The sequence below is a fragment of the Anneissia japonica genome, unplaced genomic scaffold, assembly GCF_011630105.1.
Source record: "Anneissia japonica isolate Jap-2015-1 unplaced genomic scaffold, ASM1163010v1 scaffold287720_len810639_cov167, whole genome shotgun sequence".
NCBI lineage: Eukaryota > Metazoa > Echinodermata > Crinoidea > Comatulida > Comatulidae > Anneissia > Anneissia japonica.
This window is the reverse complement of record NW_022736945.1, coordinates 503,842-517,102: the sequence shown is the minus strand read 5'-3', so window position 1 is coordinate 517,102 and position 13,261 is coordinate 503,842. Positions and strand designations below refer to the sequence as shown.

At 34.6% G+C, this 13,261-nt stretch overlaps 1 protein-coding gene across 6 annotated transcripts in view; it reads right to left on the bottom strand.

Annotated features, from left to right (window-relative positions):
* Window positions 1-13,261, bottom strand: part of LOC117116976 (receptor-type tyrosine-protein phosphatase epsilon-like) — a 51,084-nt gene that overhangs the window by 3,555 nt on the left and 34,268 nt on the right. For 4 of the 6 annotated variants that reach the window (XM_033261137.1, XM_033261138.1, XM_033261141.1 and 1 more), the window contains 13 exons: window positions 11,196-11,272; window positions 10,765-10,801; window positions 10,183-10,280; window positions 9,617-9,736; window positions 8,904-9,076; window positions 7,909-8,044; window positions 7,129-7,278; window positions 6,420-6,513; window positions 6,196-6,272; window positions 5,375-5,509; window positions 4,708-4,860; window positions 1,031-1,185; window positions 502-637 (listed from right to left, as the gene is read on the bottom strand). In XM_033261137.1, the coding sequence (XP_033117028.1) occupies window positions 502-637; window positions 1,031-1,185; window positions 4,708-4,860; window positions 5,375-5,509; window positions 6,196-6,272; window positions 6,420-6,513; window positions 7,129-7,278; window positions 7,909-8,044; window positions 8,904-9,076; window positions 9,617-9,736; window positions 10,183-10,280; window positions 10,765-10,801; window positions 11,196-11,272 (1,541 nt within the window). Of the gene's footprint in view, window positions 1-501; window positions 638-1,030; window positions 1,186-3,761; window positions 3,768-4,707; window positions 4,861-5,374; window positions 5,510-6,195; window positions 6,273-6,419; window positions 6,514-7,128; window positions 7,279-7,908; window positions 8,045-8,903; window positions 9,077-9,616; window positions 9,737-10,182; window positions 10,281-10,764; window positions 10,802-11,195; window positions 11,273-13,261 lie in introns of all 6 variants that reach the window. The other 2 variants (XM_033261139.1, XM_033261140.1) reach the window with 2 other exon arrangements.

The following is a 13,261-nucleotide window of genomic DNA, read 5'->3' as shown; positions in this document are numbered from 1 at the left end:
GATAGTAGGCTATGGTCTCCACATCACGGAGGGGCAATAGATTTCACCATTCCCCTCATAAGCAGTCAATATTTGTACAATATTACATCTCAAAACCCACAGTACATAAGAGCTGGCAAGTGACCACTTTGCTACTATTTGAACTATTATTATGATCATCATTTTTGTATCAGACGTATACAGTATTATTGCATTTACCAATAATACTGTATTATTGTTAAGTACAATAATACTGTTTTATTGTACTTACCAAGAATAATATATAACAAATTGCAAAAAAACAAACAATTTGAGTACTATTTAGAGTTAAATAGATTCATTTCCTTTATCTACTTAATCTATATGAACGAATTACCACTTTGTTAAAGATTCATGTACATTAGATTTTTTACAGCTAACTTGCATTTAAATCCAGAAGCATAGGAATGAATGCAATCACCTTTCACAATTAATATTGTTATAACAAGCAAAAAAAATCGTCATAATATTTAAAATACTTACAAAGGTTTGAACCATGTGAGGGCGCTGCTGCCGTAGCGTCCTTACTGTTTGGAAGACGTCAATCACTCCTTCTGCTTTGACACGTTCAAGCATTATACTGAGAGCTATAAAGACACCAGTACGCCCAGCTCCACCACTAGACAGTGTAAACAAACAAGTAAATATTTAGGCGTTACATTATGAGGATCCCATCAAAGCTAAAATCTAGTTAGACACTGGATTATAAAGAAGTTGAAAAGACATGAACAATTTGGAATCAGAAAAATTATAAATAATTGTGTTGGAAGCGTGTTCCAGCATTTAGAGGCAGATATGAAGATAGTGCGCATCACCTGTACTTACCTCTAGGAAGAAGTTGTGGAGGCATGCAATGGGACAAAATGAATGGAACAACAAATGTGTCGATGATTGATGAGGTGGTGTAAATAACCAGTGTCGCGTGATACAAAATCCACCAGTCAAATGACAAGGACCTACTTAGGTGTGTTATAATACAGAATATAAAAAATATAATCATTATCATACTAACCTGCAATGTACAACAATCGGAAAGGTTGAGTGGATCGATTCTTGATACTTGTGAACCTTTCCGATCAAGTCGACTAGACCTGTCCCACTGCTGGGAGCGCCTGAATGAGGCCAGCCAACATAGTGATACTGAAATACACTCCTTGACTCACCACCCTAAATAGAAATGGAATAGTCTAATAGTTGAAGCAAATATCAAGATTAAAATTATTTATTTCTTTATAGATGATAAATTTGTATCACTGTGTACATGAGCAATGAATCTTTCTGATTAATGTTCAGATATAATATTTATAATTGTATTTGAAATATTATTCAAACAATAATATTTACAACAATCGAAAAGACAAATTTAATGAGCTATATTTGAATTTTTTTTATTTAAAAAAATATTTATTCAGACATTGCAGAGATACCAATTAACAAATGATACTTAAGCAATACATTTCATATTTTAATTTATTTTATTACAATAATAACATATTTCAAATAAACTGTAAAAATGTTTAAATTATTAACAATTATGTTGAACTTCAATGCAGTCCTATATATAAAAATGTATGTGTAATATATCTATAGAAATAGGGTTATAGATTATATGTATGTACACATCTTATATATATATATATAGTTATTTATTTATTTATATTAGTAAGTTGTAGTTTTACCTACCAGTACTTTAAGCGTAACTGCACAACTTTCTGTGTGCTTTGAATTCCAAAGTACCAGTGGAAGGTCACTTATTATTTTTTATATTATTATAGTGCAAAGTATTTTCAAGTACAGATTTAATAGAACAAAATAATCATTCATTATCTATTAATAAATTTGATATAAATAGTGATTCTATCCAAAGAGATGCTTGTATTGCCTCAAATTTACTAAAAGCTGGTAATTCCATCAGGACACAACCAACAAGGACAAACAATGATTCAAAAAACAGGCAAGATAGAAAAATATGAAAAACAATGGCACTGCCAGAGACTCGAAGAAGAGTGAACTAAAGTCCTTGAGAGAGGTCTAAAGCCTTTGAAAAGCACTCTCAAACTCTAAAAAGGCTTTTTAAAGCAGTGTTCTCCAACAAAATGATTAGCTCTTTCCTTGAAAGGGGGAGGGGGAGGGGAAAGGGCCTGTCGGGTACTCCAACAGGGATCCTATGCCCTCCTGGTTTTCTTGATGGTGCAACCATTAACAAAAAAGCTCTACTAGTGCACAAACTATTAGTAGAAGCTTCAAATTTAAATTGCTTAATAACTATGTCTCGGTGATTCTAGAGACGTGTGCCTAGAGAGATTAGCAAGCAGCAAAAAATCTTTATCATAGCTGTCTGCCTATATTAATATGAATCTAAGGGGTAAGGACAGTACAGCAGCCAATCACAGCAAGATTCGGTCAGATATAAGTCTAAATGATGAGAGTAAGTACGGCAAGGCAGACATATCACAGCAAGAGTTAGTCACATATAAAGTCTAAATATTGAGGGTAAGTACCGCAAAGTAGCCAATCACAGCAAACTGTTTGTAAGATATAAATCTAAATGATGAGTGGGTGCTCAGCAAAGCAGCGAAACACAGCAAAGAATCATTCAAACCCACTAGATACACATACTGTACTAAAAAGTTGTCCTGATATAATGAATAATACTAGAGTGTGGGAATTTTATATTCTAAAAGGTCTATTCAGAAACAGTACAAAGAATAATATTCATGAAGTCTATAGGTGGTATAAACAGCTAAAACTTTACATGAAAATAATGAAGACAAGAATTCTGTACTTCTAAGTAGTGTATAAAGTAATGCTTAGTAGTAGGTGTAATAGTTAAGCAATATAGTAGTAGTAGGAGCATCATAGTAGTAGTAATAGTAGTAGTAGTGTAGAAGTGGTAGTAGTAGTAGCATAGTCATCGTGTAGTCATCTTTCCACCCAGGTCACTGTGATGTGAAGCTGGTGGCAAGAACTTGGTTAAAATGGTCAGTTGCCTTGGCAACTGCTGGGTGGCAACGGTTGGATGGCAATATTTGGGTGGCAATGCCAGGTAGCAACAGGCAGGCTGGCAACAGACAGGATCCTCTATATTAGCAGTAGCAGAATTAGCAGCAGTGTTAGTATTACCATAGTGCCTTGGGTTTAAGCCCACTCATACTTTCTATATGGTTTATGCATACCAGTACATTAATGGGCAAAAGCTATGGGTATTATTTAACTGATAGGCTTACATAAATACTTTCAGGAGAAAGATTGGCTTTGAATTGGGCATGTATTGTTTATCTGCCTTTCAATTTTGCCAGCTTTATAAAGTTAAAAAAGTTTTCCAAAATGTGGATTTCCTAGGTATGCTCTGCAAAAATCAGTTCAATTTCATGTTTTGGTGGGCTTAGACTCAAGGAACTACAGTAGTAGCAGCACCAGCAGTCTTATTAGCTGTAATCGTATGAACAGTAGCTTTAATAGACAGTGATGTGGTAGTGGAAATACACTTAATTTCAAATGTTCTGATAACGCTCTAAAAGGCAATTATCAAAAGCACTGAGGTACCTGGACAACTTACTGATAATGATTTAACAATAGTGTTGTAATAATGTCTAAAAATGTAATATTATAAGCAATAAGGTACCTCTGGCAGTAAAACTGAAGGGGGAAAGAACTTTGAATCTAATTTTTTTTTAAATTGTTTCATACAAAGCTATGATCTTTGCTATGGTCAAATTCTACAGCCAGATGCATATACTTACATATGTCTATTGATGGTGTATCAGAGGAATGAAATAAAAATATATAAATAATTTGAAAACAGTAATGAAACCAATATTCAGAATTTTAATTCCAAAACATTAATTACATTTAAAATATAATAAAAACATAAAAGGATAAGATTGTAAAAAATTCAATTCATTCTTTTGGCCAGTCAAAAAAAAAAAAATTACATATTAACAATAACGAAAATATTTACAGTGTAATAAATATTGTACTTAGTCTCTGTAAGTTGTGAACAAAAAAAAAAAACATATATTGCATATGGTGTATCCAAGCTGTAGTTTCCAATTTCCAAATAGTAGGATTTTTTTTTTTTTTTTTTTTGCAGTTTTATTTTTTTGCTTTTATTGGTCTCTGACTGTACATGTCTGTATAAATATGATTTTAATATATATTAGTAAATTGAATTATTAAGAAGCCAAGGTTGAAATACATACATAAACTTGTTTGCAACATCATATCCCCAAAAGACAGGAAAAGAATTGCCAACTATTCGACAAGTGTAATATTATAAAGAGCTACAAACCTCGGAATATATTTCCGCTAACTAGAACCTAGCGTTTATCAGAACCCTGCCTTGTACAGCTTTAAGCTATGCCGTTATTGCTATTGCAAAGATAACGTAAAGCAATTGTATATAAGGCCGGGCACTCACTGCATTCTACGGTTGTCGGCCGATGAGTTTCTGTGGAGAATGCAAGGCCGCAATGCACGCGCAACGGATCATTTTTTATGAAGATTCATTCAGACTGCCATAATAAACAGATGGCGTTGTGTTGTCTAGCGTTCACAGGGAACAGAGTTGGATTTGTCGGCCGACAGTTGTAAGACTGTCGTGCAACGCAGTGTGTGCCCGGCTTAAGAGGAAGCTGTTTTGGTTGAAGCATTGAGAGGCAGGGAACGATAACTAAGAGATACACATACCAGTGAACTGTTCTCTACCTTTGTGTTTGTGACCTGAAATTCACGGACTATGTATTCGCTTCCTTCTACTTCCCGTTGCTCTTTCACTTGCACTGCGATTGTGTCATGTACCACTGGAGTATTGTCGTCTGGCCAATACTTTGTACACCTCTCCTAGTTAAAAAAAATGAAAAAAAGAAAATAATAAATACGAAATTTAATTTGGCATTTTATCGTCAAAGATTTACATCAAGGTAAAAATAGCTGAACAGCAGATTCCACTGACATATTCCTTAATAATTTTAGTATTTGTAAGTATAAAATTAGGTAATATTTTGAGTAAGTGTTTTTTCAGTCATGTGTTTTATGTATTCCATTCTGTAAGTGGGGTCCTCAATGCTGTCGAATGTGAATTAAAATAAAGTAAAATAAATGTAATTTATCTTCAATCTCAACTATGCTTGAAAGTCATTTTTTACTATCCCTTCTTTTCCTATGAAAATACAGCTTTAATTTTCTGTTGATTCACTTTGCAATGAACTCCTTTATATTAAACATAACACAACAATCTTTTAAAATTAATTTAAAAGCCAACAACAATAAGAATGTTATCACAAAAAGTATTTCAAAAATTCACCATATTATCATGATATATACAGTATAATAATATATAAACATGTTTAAATACCTGTCCATTTTCTTCTAAATCTGTCATCATGATGATGCAAGATGTTCGTTCATCCCAAACCATTCTCCAGAAATCTCCAATAGTATCTTTGGTTGGACCTTGTGTGGCTATGTACATGGATTTGTATTCGTAGCCCTGTGGTAAATAAAAAAAAAAAAATTACATGAGTGCCTATTGTTGGGAGATAAGCACATGATATCCATTATTTTACCATGACCAACAACAATACCACTACCGTAACAAAAACCGTAGCATCATCAATACCAATAATAACACCACCACTATCATAATCAACACTACCGCTACTACCATCACTAACACACCGACTAAAATAACCGGCACCATCACTACTATAACCACCAATACCCTAACCAAAATGACCACTATCATAATCAAAACCACAATTACCAAAGCCAACACCACCAATACAAACCAAAATGACAACTATCATAATCAAAACCACCACTACAATAACCAACACCAATACCACTACCCAAAAAAAAATAAACCACCAGTACCTTAATCAATACCATTTCTAACACCACCACTATCATAATCAACACTATAATAAACAACCACTTTCATAACCAACACCACCACTACAATAACCAACATCATTACTACCATAATCAACACCACTACTAGCATAACCACACCAACCACTACCATAACCAATACCAATACTGTAACCGACACTGCCAATAACAATACCACAAGAAACAACCACCACTACCATTTCTAACACAACGACTAACATAACCAACGAACCACTACAATAATAAAGACCACCACTACCAAAATCAACACTACTTCGAACTTACATCAATATAGGAAGCATTTATGTAGTCGGAGTGTTCTTTGCCAATCAACCGCTGCAGTTTCACTCGGTTGTAATTAACTGCAAATAAAAGAAAAAATTAATTAAAAAAATCAATAAACAATAAAAAAAATTAATTTCATTCAAACAAAAAAAGGTAACTTGCTACCTAGAGGATAGAAGATGTTATATGAACTAAATTTTATTTACTAAATTTATGTAACTTACATGGTATCACTTGTAATAATCTATTTTTTATCTTGTTAGGATCCAGTGTTCCATCCTTTTGTGTTAGATGTGAAGTTGGGATTTGTGTCACTCGCTTCATGAAAAATAAAAAAGCAGATTCTCAATCAGCAAAATTATTGAAATAGCGCAGGATACAGTACATATCTAATACAACTTTCATCTATCGCCATGGATTTAGGCATTTGGAGATTTTAAAGGGCCAGTCTATTTAATGAGTGCTATTGAGATTACTGGGGTATCACCAGCGAAATATCATATAATATTACAATGTTCCTCTAACTTTTTTAATCATCTGAAAAAAGTAAACAAAATTGAAGGAACAAAGCAGGCTTATATACAATTCACACAAGACAAATGTTAAAAGTGACACATGTTATGTACTTATTAATCGACTTAACCAGAGTGAAATTTAACCTGGATTAAGAGTAGGGAGAGCTGCGTAAAAAATGGTATAATACACATACAGTCAAGATGAGCATGACACCACAGTGATAGATAAGCTGCACTCTGCTTGCATGTACACAGATGCATGCTAAATATCTCAGGAGTTCCTTCATTAGTATGTGATATATCAGGTGTCCTATGCAGCATTTTGTCTCATGTCAACTGGGTATCACCTGCAATAGAAAATACATTACTATACTCTCCTTTCGGATTAGGAGGAAATAAAATTTTGTTTACGTCTCACCCTGAATTCCAGTTCCAAGTTTGTGAAATCTGAATTTGATGGCTTTAAAATGAGATCAGACCATTTCTGTTGCATGCTGGTTACATCAATTTCTGATTGATTGTACAAGTACTCCTCCATAAGTGCTTGATGTATAAAAACATACTGGACCTAAAAAAAAACACCATAAAATAATACTTAAACATAAGATACATCAATGTCAATAACATACAAACAATAATAGTATCTACCTTGACAGACCCTTTACAAGACACTACCCTAGCAAACCCATTATTTACAACCTACACTAATGAGATACAATCATACAATCATAATTTCGTAGTCTGATCTGCACATGCTCATATCAAGGTCAACCGACATAAACAAACACATGCCACATATACACAACATAGGTTTATGTTGATTGACTTTAAAGGCAATCACGGTTCAGACTATGAGATGGCTTATTTGCCCGTCTAGAATTCTATAAGATCTAACCCCACCAAACACACATATACACTGCCAGACTCTCAAAATCCTCAGAACCAAGCAAGACCCAAAGGATGCCTAGACTATAAGCACACTGTGCCTTGCTAGACCTCTCAAACAACCTATACTCTACGTACTGTAATATACTGCTATTATATTAGTACCTGTTAAGCTGCATAATAGAAATCTTACATTACAACATGTATTATGTTAAAAGTTGCTTTTCACTTCTTAATTTTTATGTTGCTCTACTACTCTAACAAATGCTCAGCAATAGGCCTACTAATAAAGTGGAACTGTGTGAACTCTTACCTGTGACTGAACCAAAAGATTTCTTTGACCTCTGATCTTGGATACAAAGTTGTATATGTCTACTTGCTTCTCAGCTACCATTTGATCCAACATGGCGTCAATCACAATATACGTTCCTGTTCGACCAACACCAGCACTTTTGGCAGAAATATATTAAATGTTAATTATCGTCTTGTAGAATACAAATAATATCAAAAGAATTAATACATGTAAATTTGAGAATAATTTTACTGTGAGCATAAACAAAAACTAATGTGAGATAGTGATCAGAAATAGCAGTGGATATTGCTACTAAAGCATCCAAAACAACACTGTAAACGTACACAAACACGTTTGTTTGTAGCCTGGGTTCCAGGCCCTAATATGGGTTACTCACGCTTTATTGCACTTAGCGCATGCCATACCTAATTCAATTGGCGTTCTTTTTTCGGATTAGGGATCATTCATGCGTACGATTTCCCACATCAAATTCAACGTGGGATATCGTATGCAAGGCTGATTTTTGTAAATCACGTTTTATTAAGGAGGACTATTTTTTAGTCATGCCTAACTTGTCGACACGAGCGACTCAGTTTTGTGGCTCTGAACGTGTGAACATTGTGATTGGTTGAACTTGTTTATTTCGGTCCGTCCATTTATCCAAATACGGAATATAAGATTACGTCATTTTTTGGCATCCTGGTACCTGCATTCAGTGTTTTACAAGTCGCTTATTCCGTATCTATATTAACTTCTCATTGGTGGCGCTGTCCAGAATGAGAAAAATAATAAAAAATAAGAGACTTGTGGAAAGCCTAGTTTGTTTGTGGATCCAGGCCCTGTGCTGGTTGTTCAGTTGGACTGACACTCCGGCAAGGTCTATTACCATTTGAAGATTATCACAAAAATTATGTTGGTAGTTATGCCGTTTTGTTTTGTAGTACGATGATTTCAATAGACAAAAAACAAAGACGAATGGTGAACTAAGGGGTAAGAAATGATGATACTGTACTAACCTGCAGTGAACTGTGAGTGGTCCTATATCGCCGTTGGACGTTGGCTTCGGTACCATCTGTCGTATACGTTTGATGAAAGACAGCATGGTATATGGATAGTCAGGAATCCCAAAATCAGGCCAGCCAATGAAATGGTACTGTTGGATAGATCTGGACTCACTTTCATAATCAGACTGCAATTAATAAAAATAAAATCATAATAGAATGATGTTGAAGAAATAAAGTTTATTCATTCATAGGAGTTACTAATAACTTTGCAACAGAATGCATTTTATATTGCGGATTAAAATCATATGAGATCTCTATCACATAACTCCTTGCTAAATCTTTAACACTAGTTTCATACTGTAAACAAAATTCCAGACACAACCCAGGATTTTCCAACACCTGGACTCCAGAGTTTTGGTCAGTGTAAACAACAGAAAGTATGACTCAAACGGCCGAACATTTTCAATGTGCAGCCTGCATTCAGCATTGGGCAACTACTGTACACACTGGAGTCGCCAGTGGGTGCCTGCGTTGTAGTTTAATTGTGTGTGGTAGGGTTCAGCTGGCACCTACTGCAGCTGGTGTCAGGTAGGTCTAGTCTATGCTTGCGCCAGTCTACGCCAATTTGTCACAACAGTTAAGTATGCTTTGTAAGTGTGATATTTCTACACACCAATAAAATAAATTATTTTCTATAACAATTATTAAATCTTCAATCTACTCACATTTTGGATGCGGAATTTGCGAATGACATATTCGCACGTCTTCACCGTATCCTCCAGAGTGATGGTGAACTGTTCAAATTCCTGTGAGCCTGAATCTGGCCAATACTGAGCACATTTTTCCTGAAAAATATCAAGCGTATGAATTAATAAAAAAAGGTTTACCATGTATTGTAAACTGGAATGAAATTATACTTCAGGCTTACCTTATGGTTAGCAATAATATGACACCCAGAAAGAAAAAAAACAAACAAAAAAACAGAGGGCGGGTCGTGGGAGACTATACCATGTATGCATAAGCAAACGTGTCCTAATGAAAAACTAGGGGTATATATCAGCATGGCCTCATAGTTCAGTTGGTAGAGTAACCGAACGGTAACTGGAGGTTCTTTAGCTCAAATCACATTAGGAGCTTTCTAAAAAATGTATCACATGTATCTATATGAAATTATGTGGTTTTAGGGAATGGCCTTGATGATTTAAAACATGATTCTGAGATAGCAAAGTATCCTAAGCACCAAGCTACAGCTAAATTTCATTCAAATATTGAAAAGTTCCTTGTTTCTTACTCTTCCTTTCTCAAATGTCTTTGTGAGCATGACAATAGCTGGTGAGTTTTGCTCCCAAATCATCCGCCAGAAATCCACAACTGTCTCTTCTTTAGGTCCTGTTTGAAGAAACGATAAATTTGAATCATATTCACACTGAACCCAGATTCAATTATTTAAAGATTCAGAAACCATTCACCAAACAAACATCACAACATGCAATGCAAAATGAACAGATGTCATATTCATTTCTAACTATGTATTATGGGGAAGGGGAGTTACCCCACCAAAGTCTTAGTCACTAGCATACAATATTACAAAAACTATATACACTTTATTTTTTTTTTATTGCCACTCAAATCAGGTCATATGATAAAATGTAAAAGAGACATAATACAATTTTTTGTATTATATATATGATTAATACAAAGGCAATGGATATCTAGATAGAATGAAATAACATTTGTTCATTTACACAGTATTTATGTGACAACAAGCAAGTGAGGGCGCACACACTCTAACCTCTAACCTTCAGGACAAATATGAAATACAGCTGGGTAAAATAAACATTTTCTAATAAAAAAAATGAACTAACAATCTTACCTTGGGCTGCAATGAATTTATTGTTGAAATCATAACCCTGAAATCAAAGAAGTACAACGAGATAAAAACAAGATAACATTATACTACGGTAATGCTACAAAGGTGTGTGCACTGTTAAGAAACTTGAAAAACACAATACAATATTCAAATTTATGACAGTAAACAACATCATCCTAGAAGATTATACAGCACACTTTCTATCACAGTAGACATCACTTAAGCCATGGTTCCTGAGTACATTATGGCCCAAGTTAAAAAAACACAGTATGGGATTTTCTCCTGGTGCACTGCTCAATTCAACACAAGAATGACCCCACTTATCTTTTGGTGGGTTTCACATACCGATAATTATAACATCCCTGGGGCAATGACAACTACATAGACGTATTATAATAAAAATGAACGGAGTGAATAAAATTGAGAAAACTTACATCCACATAGCATGCATTGATGTAGTCTGATCCAGGTTCTCCATCTATCTCATTAAGAATTACACGACTCTGATCATCTGATGGTTACAGGGAAGTAAAAATAAGTAATTTTATTAGTACCTTAATTTCCTCATTATCATTTATTATTTTCACAGACCAAACTATCAAGCGAGTCGAGTGACCGAGCGGTAAGCAGGGGCACTGCCAATTACAGGTTTAACATCAGCGCTGGTTTGAGTCGCTCCTCGCCCAGGGTTCGGTTGGTAGAACAAAGTCTTCTTAGATAAGGACTTAAAATAGAGGTCCTGTGTATACATTGGACTTGTGTGCACTTTAAAGAACGCGTAACAGCTTTCAGAAGAAAAGAATAGGGGGTTACTCCGATGCTGTGATTCTTCTCAGCCACTGTCGTGGAATGACGTGAACATATAGTTAATATAAGCACCTCTTTACAGTGGTTAGGTAGTCACAGATCACAGCCATACACAATTCAGCATAATAATAATAATAACTGTCGACTTAATAGAGCGCATATTATGGAGACGCTTAACATAAATATGAATAACCATACAAAGAAAGTAATACTTAAACTAACCCTATTCCTTAAATTTAAGCATGGTTTGGCTCCAATGAGTTCATCCGCCCTTTATTTAGCTATTTTTCTTATTGCTGCTGGGTCACCATTCACCTTCCCACCCAAAGGTCGCTCTCCCCCACCGGACACCATCCCAGTATTTCCAAATAAAGGTTTCGGGGTTAAAATTAAAGAAATTTTGTATTGAACAGAAATGTTTTCAAACTAGACTTAAATAGCTCCATAGAACTGGCATCTTTTATTGAGTCAGGTAAGTTGTTCCATAATTGTGAGGACGCAACTGAAAATGAACAGTTGCCATATCGTCACCGTTTTCACAAATTGACAGAAACTTCAAAATCATATTTTTTCAATTTTTTTTTCTTTGACATTTTGATTATGTACATTGAACTTTACCTTTTCATCTAATTTTTAAAAGTGGAACTACACTAATTAGATAATTAAGCTAATTACCTGTTGCGCACAAACCGAGAAAAATGGATTTTTCGTTTTCATGAACAGACACAAACTTTCATTGAGTTATTAAAAGACGCGCGTACGGCTTTGCAATCGTTGTGATCGCTATGTAAGGCCTAGCTTGGCTAGGACTAAATGTAAAAATTAGATTTCCCTAGCTTACTCAGGCATTCCGGTACCCTTCTTGCAGTATAACTTGGAAAAGGTCTATACACTTGCATCAAATGTGGAATTATTCGTAAAAACATAATAAATAAAGCAGGATAAGCCAAGATTGTAGGCTTGTATTCGCCCTTGACTACAATGATTAACACATAGCTGAAATACAGTTTGTGCAAGTTTGTGCCTTAACAACGGGTGCGCATAGAGTTTTAACGAAGAGACAAAAACTTCACTCTACGTGTAAACAACATAAGCTGTGTTTATTCTGATCGTTTTCACGAACAGATACAGAACTTTTCACGCTAATTAACAAGTTGATTAAAGTTAAGAAAAGAAAAATAAATTACACATTTGGATTGTTTAATGTAAAAAAATATTCAAAATTCCGTTATCTTGATAGTGAAATTTACGGATTTGTGAAGTAGTCCACTTCAAACGCGTTTTTTCCTCAAAATGTTGTTTTCGTCGAAATTTAAGTTTGGGTCTCTTAGTGAAAACGGTGACGATAGGTCTGTGTACAATATTTCTGTATTACAAGGAGGTTCTTCCATGCAGACATTAGAGTGCGTTTTGTGTGGTATGCTGGTATCAGATCCATTAAATACTGCGGTGTATAATGAAGTCTGGTCTTAAATATGATTAAATTATTTTGAAAACAATTCGTTTGGAAATTTCAAACCAATGAGGGTTACTAAGGACACGTGAGATTTGTTCATACCTCTTTGTTTTTGTATATTTCTTGCTGCACAATTTTGTATTCTTTGCAATTTGGCAATTTCACACTTTTTTTTTTTTTTTTTGAGACCCAAACAGTGAACCACTGCAGTAATCTAGTCTAGATGTAACATAATGA